General features: G+C 42.2%; 1 protein-coding gene across 1 annotated transcript in view; it reads right to left on the bottom strand.

Moving 5' to 3' along the window:
• Positions 1 to 708: 708 nt before the first annotated feature.
• Positions 709 to 17,542, bottom strand: part of LOC120434305 (zinc finger protein 570-like) — a 488,395-nt gene continuing 471,561 nt past the window's right edge. Inside the window, exons 2-3 of the mRNA XM_039602158.1 lie at positions 10,647 to 10,990; positions 709 to 1,688 (exon numbers count right to left, since the gene is read on the bottom strand). Of these exons, the coding sequence (XP_039458092.1) occupies positions 820 to 1,688; positions 10,647 to 10,818 (1,041 nt within the window). The 5' untranslated portion in view covers positions 10,819 to 10,990 and the 3' untranslated portion in view covers positions 709 to 819. The remainder of the gene's footprint in view (positions 1,689 to 10,646; positions 10,991 to 17,542) is intronic.

Raw genomic sequence — 17,542 nt, forward strand, 5'->3', positions numbered from 1 at the left:
AGTGAAATGAAGTTTATTGGATTTACAGAAAGTGTGCAATAATTGTTTTAACAAAATCAGGCAGGTGCATAAATTTGGGCACCACAAAAAAGAAATGAAATCAATATTTGGTAGATCTGCCTTTTGCAGAAATTACAGCCTCTAAACGCTTCCTGTAGCTTCCAATGAGAGTCTGGATTGTGGTTGAAGGCATTTTGGACCATTCCTCTTTACAGAACATCTCTACCTAATTCAGGTTTGATGGCTTCCAAGCATGGACAGCTCTCTTTAACTCACACCACAGATTTCAATAATATTCAGGTCTGGGGACTGAGATGGTCGTTCCAGAACGTTGTACTTCAAATTGAGTTTCAACTTTGCCACAGAGAAATATATAAATAAATAAAACAGCTAAAATTCATTTTTTGACAGTCACCATATTTTCATTGACAAATTTGATGAGATCAGATTAACCCTATAATACCCTTTGTATCATATTTCCTACATTAGTTTTTAAGACCTCTACCTCATCAAAACAAAAACATCAAATGTATCAAAAGTGAAAGAAAAAGTATATTTCTATTATATATCATAAACAACATGACATTAAAAATGTGGATTTTGTTATAAGGGTTATTAAACATCTCAGCCCCCATATTCTGGTCATATTCTGGTTATTTTTGATGGATTGGGTCTTACAGGGTTAAATCTGCCTTATACATGATAAACATGGTATTTAAAGGTATCTAAACTCTGAAAGCACTCCTGTGAACCTGTATAAATTCTCAGATATTCTTCCACGCTTGGCTTCTCGGACATTGTTCTCTAAATGTTTCAAGACTACGACTTGTCACCTGTGTGAGTTTTCATGTGGCGCCATAAATGACTGCTAGATGTGAACATTTTCCTACATGTTTTGCAATGATACGGTCTCTCACCCGTGTGCGTTTTCATGTGTCGCCATATATGACTGCTGGATTTGAACATTTTCCCACATGTTTTACAATTATACGGTCTCTCACCTGTGTGGATTCTTCTGTCTGCCGATAAATGACTACTACTTGAGAACACTTTCCTGCATGTTTTACAATGGTACGGTCTTTCACCTGTATGCATTCTCATGTGTACAGTCACACCACTGCTTCGCGTATAAGTTTTCCCACATATTTTACAAGAATACGGTTTCTCACCTGTATGGGTAATCAAATGGCCTTTAAGTATTGATGACATACCAAACTTTTTCCCACACGTTTCACAAGAATATGGCTTCTCACCTGTGTGGATTCTCTGATGTCGAGTCATATTGTACTTATTCTTAAAGGATTTTCCACAAAGATTACATGTTAAAGACTCTTTACCTGTGTCAGAATTACTCTGACTTTCTAAGTTACTATTTGTCCCTGAGTCTAAATTCCTACTTCCTCTGTGATTTTGGCTCTCATCTATAGGACAGGTTTGAGAAGGGAGCTGGTTACTGTTTGCTTCTGGGTCATGGTGGTCTCTTTCCTCAGCAGCAGTCACCATAAAGGTATCAGTCTCCTCCTTGAGTCCAACCTGCTCACCCTCCTGACTGGTGCAGAGTTCCTCCTGTTCCTCTTTAATATGTGGAAGTTCTGGTTCCTCCTGGTGCAGAGAGTTCCTCTCCTGGTTCCAGAGCTGCCGCTCAGGGAGAACCTCCTCGTCCTTACAGACAGGCTGCTGTGGGAGTTCTGGGGGGACAAAAAGGAAATGAGGAAAAGGTGATGATGATAGACTGAGAGCTCTCTCTTCTTTTTCTTTTTCTTTTTTTTTTTTTTGAATCGGCTTTTCTTTACAGAATCTCAAGAGATTGTGAGAAAAACAGTGACCCAGGGTTGGATGTAACTTATAGCTGATTTTGTTTTTTATTAGTGCATTTACAAATGTTGAAGGATTGCAGTTAAGGTGGGTCCAAGTTATTGTCAGAGTCTGCGCAGTAGTTACTTGAGGTGGAGCGTCTACATTACTCTCCTGCCCATACACCTGCTGGACGTGACCGCGAAATCGCCGCCCTTTAGTTTTCATGTAGCCCGGCTGCTCCCACTGATGACTCATTAAATTAAGGTAAATACAACCACATTGCTCCTATTTATAAAAACAAAAAAACAAAAACCCTAAGCCCCCAAACAAACAAATTTTTACATTTCTACAACATGTAACGGCACTATGTTGGTAATTTGTTAGTTACATTAGCCGCTAGCATACACATTGTGATGTGAGAGATTTATGATATTTGGAGTGTGTAGTTAGTGTGTAGTGTAGTCAATAGCTTTGTTGTGTGTGTCGAAAAAATGATGCAACTGCTGAATGTCACAGTTGTTGCCAAAAAGCCACCAAAGGCAGATTACAGAGCAAACGCTGTCTCCAGGTGGAGTGATACACCTCCTGCTGTCAGGCCTGAGGCTAAAAAAAAAAAAAAAAAAAAAATAGAAGATAACAAACAAGGCAAAGTAAACTTTTTCTTTTCTCTTAACAGTGAAATGTAGAGGAAAAATCCAAAGTAGTTAAAATGGCCAATTATGCCGTGGACCCAGAGGGTTAAATATACATCCTCTCTGGTTACTCTGGTATGAATGAGTCTCAAGTACTTTATGGTAAATAATACAATATTGTAGATATTGGAGGAATTCTAGATTGAAGCCTTTAGTTCAACATGTAAATGATTACCTTTGACCTTAATCGGGTTTAATTTAATGCTGTCAGAGAAAATCTCATGTGCTCTTCATGCAGCTGAAGCTGTGCAGGTCTGAGATCAGCAGCTTTCTGAAACAGCAAACTAAGTTACTGGAGAATCTTGTCTTCGTTATCATTCCCCTCGTATGTTACGTTTGTTACGTCCCCCCGTGAAAGCTAGGCGATGAGGGTGGGGGGCAGTAACAGTTGGATCCGGGTGAAATGAAAAGAACGCCAGGCAAATGGTATCTAACACAAAATAAGTCTTTATTGATCAATTAACTCAATAATCATAAATGGTAACAACAGAAAGAGACAGCACCGCTGCTTTAATGATAACGCCGACAGGTCAACCTAAAGAGAATGGTGATAACTTCAACAAAGAATACAACTATAAGGCTTCAACAGAAAAAGACAGCAACGCTGCTAATAGCAATAACTAGGCAGGCCAAACAAAGTAAAGGGGGCTGCCATCACCTAAGCAAAACCACCACTCTATTAGGAACTACTCACAAAGAGCCAAAGAGCCACGCACGGTGGGGCTGGTCACACACACACACACACAGAGCAGGCCTTTTACACACCTAGGCTGGAAACACACACTGACCAGCACAGAGGAAACCCACCAGAAACCTCTCCCACTGCTCCTACCACTCCACACCGTAGGCAGGAGAAACACACACACACCACACGCAACGCGGAGACACCAGAGAAAGCCACTCTCCCACATTCAGTCCATCCCCAGCTTATACAACCTCAGAGAGGCGATTGCTGACTGGGCCCAGGTGGTAAATGAGGCCAATGAGCAGCAGCTGTGTCCTGGGGAGAGAGAAGAAGTGAGAGAGAGACAGAGGGGTGGAGCAAGAGAGGAGGAGGCGGAGAAAAACACCACGCCCACACAAGGGCAGCTTCAGGAGGCCCAGCTAGGGCCGTAACACCCCCTCCCATAAATACAAACCAGTGGTTTGTCACAAAATGTCCTACCCAAGAATTAGATATTTCACTTACCATGCACCATAATAACGGTGAGGCATGTCACCTCTCTGGTGGGGAAGGAGCCTGAGTTAGTGCGTGAGGTTGAGAAGTACCGGCTAGATATAGTCGGGCTCACCTCTACGCATGGCTTGGGCTCTGGAACTAGTCTCCTGGAGAGGGGCTGGACTCTGTCTCAGTCTGGAGTTGCCCCTGGTGAGAGGCGGCGGGCTGGGGTGGGTATTCTAATATCCCCCGGCTTGCTGCCGGCACGCTGGGGTTTTTCCCAGTGGATGAGAGGGTTTGTTCCCTGCGCCTCAGGGTCGGGGAACGGGTCCTGACTGTCATCTGCGCTTATGCGCCGAGTAGCAGTTCAGAGTACCCAGCCTTCTTAGAGTCCCTGGGGGGTGCTGGAAGGTGCCCCACCTGGAGACTCTGTTGTCCTACTGGGAGACTTCAATGCTCACGTGGGTAGCGACAGCGAGACCTGGAGGGGCGTGATTGGGAGGAACGGCCTCCTGATCTGAACCCGAGTGGTGTTTTGTTATTGGACTTCTGTGTAAATCACAGTTTGGCCATAACGAACACCTTGTTCGAACATAAGAGTGTCCATAAGTGCACGTGGCACCAGGATGCTCTAGGCCGCAGGTCGATGATCGATTTTGTAATCGTATCACCAGACTTGCGACCATATGTTCTGGACACTCGGGTAAAGAGAGGGGCTGAGCTGTCAACTGATCACCACCTGGTGGTGAGTTGGATCAGGTGGCGGGGAGGACGCTGGACAGACCCGGTGCACCTAAACGCGTAGTGAGGGTGTGCTGGGAACGCGTCTAGCAGAGGCCCCAGTCCGCGAGATCTTCAACGCACACCTCCGGCAGAGCTTCAACAACATTCCGAGGGAGACGGGGACATTGAGTCCGAATGGACCATGTTCAGCGTCTCCATTGCCGGGCTGCTGCATTGAGCTGCGGCCGCAAGGTGGTTGGTGCCTGCCGTGGTGGTAATCCCGAACCAAATGGTGGACACCAGAGGTGAAGGGAGCCACCAGGCTGAAGAAGGAGTCCCTATCGGGCTTGGTTAGCCTGTGGGACTCCAGAGGCAGCTGACAGGTATCGACAGGCCAAGCGGAATGCGGCTCGGGCAGTGGCTGAAGCAAAAACTCGGGTGTGGGAGGAGTTCGAGAGGCCATGGAAAAAGACTTTCGGACTGCCTCAAGAGATTCTGGCAAACCGTCAGGCGTCTCAGGAGGGAAAGCGGTGCTCTACCTGCACTGTGTATAGTGCTGGCGGTGCGCTGCTGACGTCGACTGAGAAAATTGTCAGGCGGTGGAAGGAATACTTCGAGGACCTCCTTAATCCCACTGACACGTCTTCCGAGGAGGAAGCAGAGTCTGGGGATGAGGGGAATGACCCGCCAATTTCTGGGGTCGAGGTCACTGAGGCAGTTAAACAACTCCTCGGTGGCAGAGCCCCTGGTGTTGATGAGGTCCGCCCGAGTTCCTGAAGGCTCTGGACGTTGTAGGGCTGTCCTGGTTGACACGCCTCTACAATGTTGCGTGGAGATCAGGGGCAGTACCCCTGGACTGGCAGACCGGGGTGGTGGTCCCCATCTTTAAGAGGGGAGACCGGAGGGTGTGTTCCAACTACAGGGGGATCACACTCCTCAGCCTCCTGGGAAAGTCTATGCCAGGGTGCTGGAAAGGAGAGTTTGTCCGTTAGTCGAACCTCGGATACAGGAGGAACAATGCGGTTTTCGTCCTGGTCATGGAACACTGGACCAGCTCTTTATCCTCTCGAGGATACTTGAGGGTGCATGGGAGTTTGCCCAACCAGTCTACATGTGTTTTGTGGACTTGGAGAAGGCATTCGACCGTGTCCCTCGGGGTGTCCTGTGGGAGGTGTTGCGGGAGTATGGGGTGTCTGGCCCACTGCTACGGGCCATTCGATCCCTATACAACCGTTGTAAGAGTTTGGTTCGCATTGCCGGCAATAAGTCGGACTTGTTTCCGGTGGGTGATGGGCTCCGCCAGGGCTGCCCTTTATCACCGATTCTGTTCTTAATTTTTATGGACAGGATTTCTAGGCGCAGCCAAGTGGCGGAGGCTTCCACTCGGTGGCCTCAGAATCTCATCTCTGCTTTTTGCGGATGATGTGGTTCTGATGGCTTCATCGGTGGGGGCCTCCAGCTCGCACTGGAACGGTTCGCAGCCGAGTGTGAAGCAGCAGGAATGAGGATCAGCACCTCCAAATCTGAGGCCATGGTTCTCAGCCGGAAAAGGGTGGAGTGCCCACTCCGGTCGGGGATGAGTTCCTGCCCCAAGTGGAGGAGTTCAAGTATCTCGGGGTCTTGTTCGCGAGTGATGGGAGAAGGGAGCCGGAGATCGACAGACGGATTGGTGCTGCGGCTGCAGTGATGCGGACGCTGCACCGGTCCCGTCGTGGTGAAGAGGGAGCTGAGTGTAAAAGCGAAGCTCTCAATTTACCGGTCGATCTACGTCCCGACCCTCACCTATGGCCACGAGCTGTGGGTAGTGACCGAAAAAGAACGAGATCGCGGATACAAGCGGCAGAAATGAGCTTCCTCCGAAGGGTGGCTGGCCTCTCCTTAGAGATAGGGTGAGAAGTTCGGCCATCCGGGAGGGGCTCAGAGTAGAGCCGCTGCTCCTCCACATCGAAAGGAGCCAGTTGAGGTGGTTCGGGCATCTGACAAGGATGCCCCTGGGCGCCTCCTGGGTGAGGTGTTCGGGCATGTCCCACCGGGAGGAGGCCCAGGGCAGACCCAGGACGCGCTGGAGAGATTATATCTCGGCTGGCCTGGGAACGCCTTGGTGTTCCCCGGATGAGCTGGAGGAGGTGGCTGGGGAGAGGGAGGTCTGGGCTTCTCTGCTTAGGCTGCTGCCCCCGCGACCCGACTTCGGATAAAGCGGATGAGGATGGATGGATGGATGGATGGATGTTTTACTACTTCGATTTCAGCGTCTTCACCACACAACTGAAACATGCAGTTTTCTTTGTGTGCACTCAAATGTAGGCAAGTCAACTAGCGCCACCTGTGGCCAAGTGCCATAGTGCACAGCCAGATTACCTTCTGACAAACATCCGGCTCTGGCTCTATCAACTTCTCTTTGCTCTTGACGAAGGCGGTCGCACTTTTCTCCTCCTCCTCCTCTCCCTTAGCTTCCCTGCTTAGCCTCTTGTGTCCTTGTCTAGTCTCGTGTTTTTTTTGTATTACTTTTCCCTGGAACACTCTCTCTCACAGTCTGTTCTCTAAAACCTAAAAGAGGAATTATGGATTTGATCAACTGGTCCCTAAATGCAATTGACACCCTATTCTCAACGAGAAGTCTGGGCTCGGGTGAGCCTGAGTGCTGAAGATATCTACCTATTCGGAACCATGATAACAGGGTTCTTGCTGATCGGAGCTGGGTTGGCCCTGGCTTATGAGTTCTCAGAATCTGCTCTTTGAGCACAAGAATGACAACATCACGGAGCGTAAGTTTGATAACGTCATGGAGAAGCTCACGGCTCTCCAACGGGAGATTGAGAGACCAGTGTTGGACTGTTAGAACAGCTTTGAAATTCATATGAGTTGTTCGCACTAAAGTAAAAACCACCATCACTTCATGCGGAGACCCCTTCGGTGCCAGCTGCGGTCTCAAGGCTGGAGCTGAACAAAAACACCCTGATAACGACTGTGTTTAGACTGTTCTTCCCATTCTATGCAAGGCCACCTGGGTTGGCTGGAAGACTGTTTACTTAGCCTGGCAGGGCGAAGGACACTGTCTCAGCTGAACTCTGGACACACACACACATACACATACACTGATACGCACTCACTCATCCCCCTTCCCTTTAAAAACGCCTTCGATGCTTGTTACCTCCTGGAGAACACGGCGGGTCTGGGCCCATGCTGGAATAATAGTGCAGGTCAGGATGGCTGCTGTGTTTCCTTCAGATTACTCCTCCTGTCCTATTCCACTGCAGGGCAACCAGCATGTGGCCAATAAAGCCTTGATTGATTGATATCACCACGTTTTAATTCCAGTTTCATGCACAACACATTTGTAGCTTTCAGTGTTTTCTGTTCTTGCGTCTTCCACATAAACCTTTAAACTAAATTAAATGCTTCACTCACATATATGTATACATATATATTGCTTTTTATTTTCATTTTTCCCCTCCTTGTATAGTGTTTCCTCTTCTTACTTTTGAACTTTTGTGGTCCAGCTACCCAAATTCGCTGTGCAAGAAACTGCACACTGACAATAAAAAGCTCTAAGCCGTCGTGTAATCCACTTATTTCAACAAAGTAACTGTAATCTGAATACCACCTTTTTAAACGGTAACTGTAACGGAATACAGTTACTCATATTTGGTATTTTAAATATGTAACGCAGGTACATGTATTCCGTTACTCCTCAACACTGCCTACTACACAAGCTTGATTATTTTAACAAACATTTGTGGGTGACGCAGCAGCTGGAGGAGTCTGTGACAAACATCCCAAACAGCAGAGCGTTACATCCTATGGTGTCTTTGTATGCTAGCTATAATGGTCACGGTGTATTGTACTTGAATAAACACTGACTGCCAGCCTCAGACTGGGCACAGTGCTTTGTCTTAGGGCTGGGCCATATCACGGTACACACAGATAAGACTTGTGCACACAAATCTGCAGTAACTGCACATTTACACATGGCAGCCTCCTAAACCTCCTAAGCGCAGTTTCTTCATTCAACAACCCGACTTTAGACCGTGTGACCGTGACAACACAAAATTTCTCTCTTTCCAGATTGAATGAACCTACTGTAGAAGGCGGTAGCGCGCAGTGTGCGTTGACTTTCCTTGTGCAGTGAGTGCAGATGTTTTGCATTTTAAATAAACAGAAAAAATGATTCTTGTTGTCTTTGCTTAATGGCCTGTTTTAGTCAATCCATTGCTGGCACCGCATCTTTCAACATGATGTTTGTGGGTCGTTTTGAATGCTCCAGGTGTAAGTGCAGCCACTCAGTCCTTACTCAGCATGGTGATAGATCCAGGTGCAGATGTGTTACAAGTTAATCTGGCTGTATGCTATGGCACTGGACAGGACTCCATTTGAGACTGCTGCAGCTACTATGTGATACTTCAGCAGATCCAGCTACAATATAACCATCATATGCAATTTTTGGAAATTAAATTATGAATATTCTCAACTTAGAAAGTTGATGTTTTAAAGCCAACTCACCTCAAAACTCAAAAAACACACATGACACACCAACTGGCACACCTGAGCCACTCACTTTCTTAAATCCACTCACTTTCAGGAGATCTACTCAGTCACACTGGCTCTGTTGCTTATCGATCATTGTCTAACTACTGTAACTCCCGTCTCCTCACAAATGTTTGTTAAATTAACCAAACTTGTACAGACCGTATCTAACTACCAACTCTCACTAGCTGTGACGATCAGTTATCTATTTTGGCCCCAAGTGTTTCTGACAAACAGTACATGATTGTCCCAGGTGACCACAATTACACAAATGTTATATACAAACTCACTAAACCACCATTTCAAATAATTTCAAATTGAATTCATTTCCAGAGAAAAGACACAAATTAATCTCAAATGTCTCAGGTGAGATATTCAGTGTTTATTTGCTGGTTTGTCAGTAGCGGCTCCTGAAAAGCAAATCTACCACACATCTGTTTGACGGTCACCAGTTTATTCATGACACCAGTTAATCACTGGCAGAGGGGTGAAGTGGCGTCTCCACCTAAGGAGATGCTCAGAAAACTGCAGAAGAAGAAATGTGAGCCGAAGTGCTGGATTTCAGCCAAATAAGGAGTAGGGCTGGGCCATATCATAGCGTTCACAGTAATACCAGTATAATGTTGGGCAACGATAAGGAAATGAAATATCACGAAAGAATATGGGTAAGACGCGCATGCGCAGTGCCTTTGTTTTCATACGCACATGGTGGAAAAAGCATGGCGGCGACGGAGAATGAGAAGGGCGAAAGCGGATCCTTGAATGAAACGGATGAACCAGAACTGGTTTGTAAAAATGCTGCAACTTCAGTGGTGTGGAACTGGTTTAGCTTTCGTCCGTCAGATACACAACAAAGCACTATTTTTGGTAGCGCATGCTAGCGGGCCGTCGTTATTACCGTGTGTTTTGGAAAATACGGCACACTTAAAATCAATCCTTTGATTTTTCTGAAAATCGTCAGCGCCCCTTATAATCCCGTGTGCCTTATGTATGAACTCTGGTTGTGTTTACTGACCTCGAAACGATTTTATGTGGTACACGAAAATCTGTCAAAAGTTTTAGTACGACTTTGCTAAACTACGAAGCCGCACTGCTTGATGGATTGTCGGAGCATTACGGCTACCGTAGGCAGGAGCCTCGCGGAGTGATACTACTGTGCTTCAACATAATATTACCGTATTGTGTGTGTATAACCTCTTTTTAAGTTTTGTGGATATTATACATGGTTATGTTGAGGATATGTCGGCCTTTATTTTTGCACTAATAAAGTTGTGGAGTGGTAAAGTACTTTGTCTAGTATCAATTATATAGTCAGTTATATTGTTATGGCAAATTTTCAAATGTATATCATGATAAATATTTTTGGTCATATCGCCCTGCTCTAATAAAGAGGACGGTGGCTTTCCTCCAACTTTTGACTAATCACCATACTGTCCTGTTTATCACACATAATAAAAAGCGTTTACTGTCTGGGAGTGGGGCTCTTTGTTTGTTTGGGCCTCCTAAGCGAAGCAGTTGTTTTGTTTTATTGTATTTTTTTAACTTGAGCCTTCAACTGCTTAATACATTTAAGAAAATCTACTTTGAGCATATTTTTCTTTTCTCTCTAAATGAACCCAACATTGATCGTCACCAGTTAATCTGTAACACCAGCAGGGATGCAAAAGATGCAGTTGAGTTTTTATTAACCCTCACAATCAGAAATGTCCCGCAGAGCTGTGATTAGGATCCTCCCTCAGAGGGACACTCACCTGTCCTGTGCAGCTTGATTTGGGGTTTCCAGGTGATATCCAGCAGTCTGCGCTGACGGTCGATCTCTTCCTCGTACTGGACGATCGTTTTTTCAAACTCCAAGAATATTTGTTCAGCAGCAGCAGTTAGTCGCTCGTTGATAAACTCTCTCAGATACTGAACTGAAGGCATTGTTACTGCCACAGCTCACATAAAACAACACAACAGAAGAGTCTCTGCTCAGGCACACAAGAGAAAAGCTAACGGCGTTAGCGCCTTTCTTTTGTTTACGTCCGCCTGGTGTCACGTGATAAAGCTCCGACAGAGCGGGACTGTTAACGCACCTCCCTCTCTCTCTCTCTCTCTTATTAATGAATGTAAAGTGTTACAGAGAGCTCGGGGAGTCAGTGCAAAGCCGCTAACACCACAGTGATGAGCTGACTCTTTCGGTCCCACACTCTCGGCTCTGTTCACACCATTGACTGTAGAAAACAGGGCACCAAGATGGCGGCTTGAACAGTCGTGTTTTTTCAGGAGCTCCGAAAGACCGCAAATTTGTTAAGTAACTTTATTCTCCTTCCACTCGAATTACAACTATGGATGCCCAAAAGGTTATTAAGAATGCAAAGCTGCAATTTGTGCCGTCAAACCCCAATGTTAAGACGTCTTCGCATGCTAAAGTCAGTGACCATGGCTATGCTAGCACTGAAGCTGCCAACGTGGGCTTAAACAAGCGAGAACGGGGAGCAGACTCTGCGCCGCCAACTCCATCAAAACAACCGCCGGATGAGAAAAGAACAAAATCTTCAGAGAAGGAAGATGATATCTCCAATAAAACGATTTTTGAAGCCATTCTAGGACTTGAGAAGAAATTTGAAGTACAACTGGATGATATCAAGGAACAAAACAGACAAAGTGCAGCTATGGTTGCCAGCTTGGCTAAGGCTGTGGAGTTTAATGCTGCAGAGATAGTTGACTGCAAACTGAAAGTTGTTAAACTGACAAATGCGAATGAACAGCTACTTAAAGAAAACGAAGACTTGAAAAGAAGAGTGAGAGAACAAGAGCGCTACCGAATGAGGTGGTGCTTAAAGCTGAAAGGGGTGAAGGAAGACAAAGACGAAAACATTAGAGTGAAGGTTTTGCAAACACTTCAGAAGATCGCCCCTGATTTGAACTTAGAAGAGGCCGTTGATATTGTTCATCGCTTAGGGAAACGAGTTGATGGCAGAAACAGAAACATCATTATTTTATTCACACAAAGGCGAACCAAAGAAGAATTGTGGAGGCGCACCAAAGATTCTTCAATCTGCAAACAAGAAGGCATCAGCTTTGCAGAGATGTTGCCGCAGGAGGACATACAAGATCGACAACGCCTATGGCCTCTGGTGGAGGAAGATTGACGTGCGGGTAAACGAGCCTACTTTCGTGGTCCACATGCCTTCATTGATGGACGCAAAGTTGAGGACACACAGGAGAACTGAAAATGACAAAAACTGAAATAGTGGAAACTTGTTCGCGGTCTGAGGAGCTCAGCATTTAGTACTTTTTTTCCTTTTCTTTTTTTTTCACGTGGTGAGTGATTTTCTGTCTATAGTTCATGTTGAATGTTAACATTTGTTTTGGTTCTTTAAATGTTAGGGGTTTAAGAGAATCTGTTAAAAGAAAAGCCTTATTTTTGTACTGCAAAGGTCAAAATCAAACTGTATTTTTCTACAAGAGACTCATTCATCTGATAGTGATGTATCTTTTTGGTCAAACCAATGGGGCAGCAAAATCCTGTTTAGCCATGGCTCAACGAGGTCGGGGGGTGTAGCAATCTTATTCAATAACTTTCCTGGGGATCTTGTAATACAACGGACTGACTTGAATGGTCATTGGTTGATTGCTGTAATGAGAGTTGAAAGTTTGTTTTTCATTTTAGTCAATGTTTATGGATATAATAATGAAAGTCAGAATAAAAAGATGTTAGAAGATATAACTTTAAATATTTTTGAACTTAAAGATCGATACCCTACGGAATATATTTTAATGGGTGGTGATTGGAATATGACTCCTGATGAATGGACTGATAGATGGCCCTCAAGGACAGGTAGACCACAAAAAAATAACCTAATTACAGAACTTTTGATAAACAACAATTTGACAGATATTTGGAGAGTAAGAAATCCAGGAATGAAAAGCTTTTCCTGGTTTAAACCAAATGGAGCTTGTAAATCTAGAATAGACTATTGGCTAGGAAGTGACAACATTTTTAACCACACTGTAAAAGTTGTGATGTCAAATGCACCTCTTTCTGATCATTGCTTTATTGAACTATGCTTAGAATCGGAAATTAGACAATCAAATAAAAGAACTTATTGGAAGTTCAATGCCAAACTTTTACAAAATGAAGATTACTGTAACATAGTCAAAAAAATTATAAAAGATATTATGGCTGACCATTTAATTGTAGGATATATCAGTAAATGGGAATTCATTAAATTCAAAATTAGAGAATTTAGTATTCAATTCAGTAAAAACATAAGTCGAAAACAAAGAGAATATGAATGTAAATTATTCCAAGAAATTACTTATTGCTGTAGTAAAGATGATCTAGATAGCCAAGAAAGGAGTAAACTTATGGAGTTGCAATCTAAATTAGATCAGCTCTACCTAAATAAAGCAGAAGGAGCTTTTTGTGTTCACGGCGCCAAGTGGATTGAGGAGGGGAAAGAAATTCCTCATATTTTTTAATTTAGAAAAGAGCAGACAGAAAAGAAATTTTATATCTTCCTATTAATTGATGGCATTGAATGTGACGACCCTAAAATTTTGGAGAATGAAACTTATACATTCTATTCCAATTTATACTCCTCACAGTTCTCCCAAGCAGATTGTGATGCCTTTTTGATCAAATAGATAATCTGATCCCTAAAATTGATGAATCATTTAAGGAATTTTGTGAATCTGACTTTAGAATCGAAGAGTTAGATGCATCTGTTAAGAAAATGGCGATTAATAAATCCCCTGGTCCAGATGGGCTTACAGTTAATTTCTTCCAATTTTTTTGGGAAGACTTAAGGGAAATTTTATTCAAAGCTATACTGGCCAGTATTGAAAAGGGAGAATTGATGCCTAGCATGAAACAAGGATTAATTACATTAATTCCTAAACCGACCAAAGATAAACGACAATTGGATAACTTAAGGCCCATAACTTTATTAAATACAGATTATAAAATTTTCTCTAGCTCAATTGCAACAAGGCTTAAACAAGGGGTTTCAAGTATAATTAGTGAGACACAATCAGGGTTTTTGAAGGACAGGAACATTCATAATAATATCAGATTGGTTTTAGACTTACTAGACTACAATGATCTAATTAGTGATGACAGCTTTATTCTTTTCTTGGACTTTTATAAAGCTTTTGATTCAGTAGAACATCCTTTTATTTTAGAAACACTAACTCGATTTGGATTTGGGGATAAATTTAGAAAGATAATAGATATACTGTATAATGATATAAATAGCTCTGTGTCGTTAGGCTATGGCACTGGTAAAAGATTTAGCGTTAAAAGAGGAATTAGGCAAGGGTGTGGAAGCTCTCCGCTGTTGTTCATAATGGTCGTGGAGATGCTTGCAATTCTAATTAAAAACAGCAGCGTTGCCGGAATTGAGATAATGGACAATTTTTTAATAATTAGTCAACTTGCAGATGACACTACTCTTTTCTTAAAAAATGAACATCAGATTCCCCTGGTAAAACAAATAATCACTACATTCTCAAAAGCTTCAGGCTTAAAATTAAATTTAAACAAATGTGAACTATTGGCGTTAAAGGAGTGTCATTCACAATTACTGTACGATATAAAGGTGAACAGGAGGTAAAATATTTGGGTATCACAATTTCAAAAGATCACAAAGTCTTAGAAAAAGTAAATATTTCAGATAATGTTGACAAATGTAAGACAATCTTAAATAAGTGGTTACAAAGAGACATCACAATTTTTGGAAGAATATTATTAACCAAAATGGATAGTTTATCTAGATTTATATATCCAGCTTACTCTTTATCAATATCAAATAAAGTTATTAAAACAATTAATAGCTTGAATTTTAATTTTATTTGGAGGAATAAGTGCCATTATATATCTAAAGATGATTTGGTTAAACCATACATTGAAGGTGGTGGAAACATAATTGACTTTGATATAATGAATGGTGTTTTGAAACTTAAATGGTTAAAATCCTTCCTAAATAATCCACACTCCATTTGGTTTTTTATACCAAGTAAGGTCTTTAACACATTGGGGGTATCGATTTTCTCCTAAAGTGTGACTTTGAAATTACTAAGCTACCTATTAAACTCTCTGAATTCCATAAACAGGTCCTTCTTTATTGGAAAATGTTATTTAAACATAATTTCACTCCACATAATAGCCCAATTTGGAACAATAGATATATACTAATAAACAGAAAATCTATTTTTATTCAAGATTGGTTTTCAAAGGTGTTTGGGCAATTGCCCATTTTGTAGATAAGGAAGGACATGTTCTAGAACATCAGGATTTTTGCCAAAAGTTTAATATCCAATGTTCTAAAAGTAAATTTAATCGGGTTATAAAATCCATTCCACTGTCACTTAAAAACATAGTTGTAAATGATATAATATATTCTGACATCTCCCCAAGTTAAGACAATTATATATAGATGATATTCGATTTTGTGATATTAAATGCAATAATAAGTTTCTAAGATCTTCATTAAGGAGTCTTTATTCTCCAAATTTACTTAGACGTAATTACATATTAAAAGATTTCCAAAGGGAAGAAATTGAAAAAATAAGAATTAATTATATCACCTTCCTATACCTCCTAAAGGGAAAGAAGTCCAATTTAAAATTTTGAATAAAATTTACCCGACAAATAGACTCCTTGGTGATAGATTCAAAATAGAAACTGGTAATTGTGTATTTTGTGAAACAGAAGAGGAGGATTTGGACCATCTATTCTTTTTGTGCAATTTTACATAAATATTTTGGTTGGATTTTCATACCTGGCTTTATTCCAGGGGATTCAAGTTACCCCATTTACCTTAAATATGATAATGTTTGGAGTGTTTTGAAAGAAAAGAAAGCTAATTATGGTGTTAATGTGTTATTAATTTTGTGCAAACAATTTATACATAAATGTCGTTTTTTAAGACCAAACCAACACTAGCTTACTGGAAAAACGACTTAAGTCTGTTGGTCAAATCTTTGACTTTAGTTAAAAAGAAAAAGGCTGCTCTTTTGTTTCCTTTGTAGAAGATTTTGATTTAGTGAGTTAATAATCTGTTAAATTATGTGACCCCATTTTTATATATATATTTTTTTCCTATGTTTAAGAGTTAATATGTAAGGAATGTTTATTCTTTGATTGTATAATGTATGGTGCATTTTGTTTGTATGTTATCTTTTTCTAATAAAAAAAAAAAAAAAAAAAAAAAAAAAAAAAAAAAGACTGTAGAAAACATGGACGACGCGACTCTGCCTCCTACCATTGTGCAAAAATGAAGCCAAAATATCCCGCTTGTGGAGGCTGCCATCTTGCAAATTTGGAGCCAGAGTCTGCGCAGTAGTGACTTGAGGTGGAGCGACTGTGTAACGTTCCCGCCCACAACACCCGCTGGACATGACCGCAAACACGCCCCCTACACTTTTTACGTAGCCCGGCTGCTCGAGTTTTTTTGCTGGTTTACGCGACTGACGACTCGTTTAATTAAGGTAAATACAACCATGTCACTGTTATAAAAAAAGACACACAGCTTATCATCTTATAGTTCTAAAATCACTCTGTTGTTAATTCGTTAGTTAGATTAGCCGCTAGCATACGCACTGTGTTGGAGGCTTGTTGCTAGCTAGTTAGCGATGCTACACACCTGCTACTCTAATAGTCTGTGTTATTGAAGGATTCATCACTTCTTATGTTTGTTTTTATCCATTTTTAGACAGCGATGAGATCATCTGCACACTCTACAGAGGCCCAGAGTTACTGTTAATATCAAAAATATCATGTGTTCTTTGAGATTTTAACATAAGACTGTGAGTGTAATGGATCTAAAACTGTTTAAATCTTCAGAGCCCTCTACCGTACTCTACAGCCTGGTAACATGGAGACTTTAAAAAAAACAGCAGAACGTTTCAGTAGTGTAGTCTAATTTGTTCTTTTTATTTAATAATAGAGTCCATATTTTATCAACAGCTACATTCACCCTGGGGAGAAACTAGTGAGGGAGACCATCAGGACCAAGCTGGGTTTCCTGGGTCCAGAGGTTTAGAGAAACTTCTTCCTTTTCTTTCATCACAGCTGTCCTGTGCCAGAAGTTCTGTTGACCCACTGAGAGAGGCTTCATTTAAGAAACACCAGGAAGACTGAAGCTCATCGCATAGATCAAGCAGGACTCATGATCTTCACCAGCAGCTCCCTCACAGGGAAATCTTCAGCACTCCTCCCGAGGGCCCGATCCAGGAGATGGATAAACCCAGCATTTCATGAACACTGTGATGGAGACCTTTGGTTTGTGTAATGTTATAAATACTCGGATACTCCCCAGAGGCTCCAGACTTTTACATAAAGATATTATATTCAGTCCTGTAGAAAGTTATATATTTAAAAATATATGATCCTCTCTGGTTACTCTGGTATGAATAACTCTGAATCACTTTATGGTAAATAACACACTATCTGCAGAAAACTGTGAAAGAATTCCAGATGACAAGTTTGTAGTTCAACATACAAGTGACGACCTTTGACCTTCATCAGGTTTTATTTAATTGTGCCAGAGAAAATCTCATATGCTCTTCATGCAGCTGAGTACATCAAGTGTTTAAAACGGAAGCTGTGCAGGTCTGAGATCAGCAGCTTTGTGAAACACCAAACTGAGGTCCTGTTAAT

The sequence above is a fragment of the Oreochromis aureus genome, linkage group 18 (genome assembly GCF_013358895.1).
Source record: "Oreochromis aureus strain Israel breed Guangdong linkage group 18, ZZ_aureus, whole genome shotgun sequence".
Lineage (NCBI taxonomy): Eukaryota > Metazoa > Chordata > Actinopteri > Cichliformes > Cichlidae > Oreochromis > Oreochromis aureus.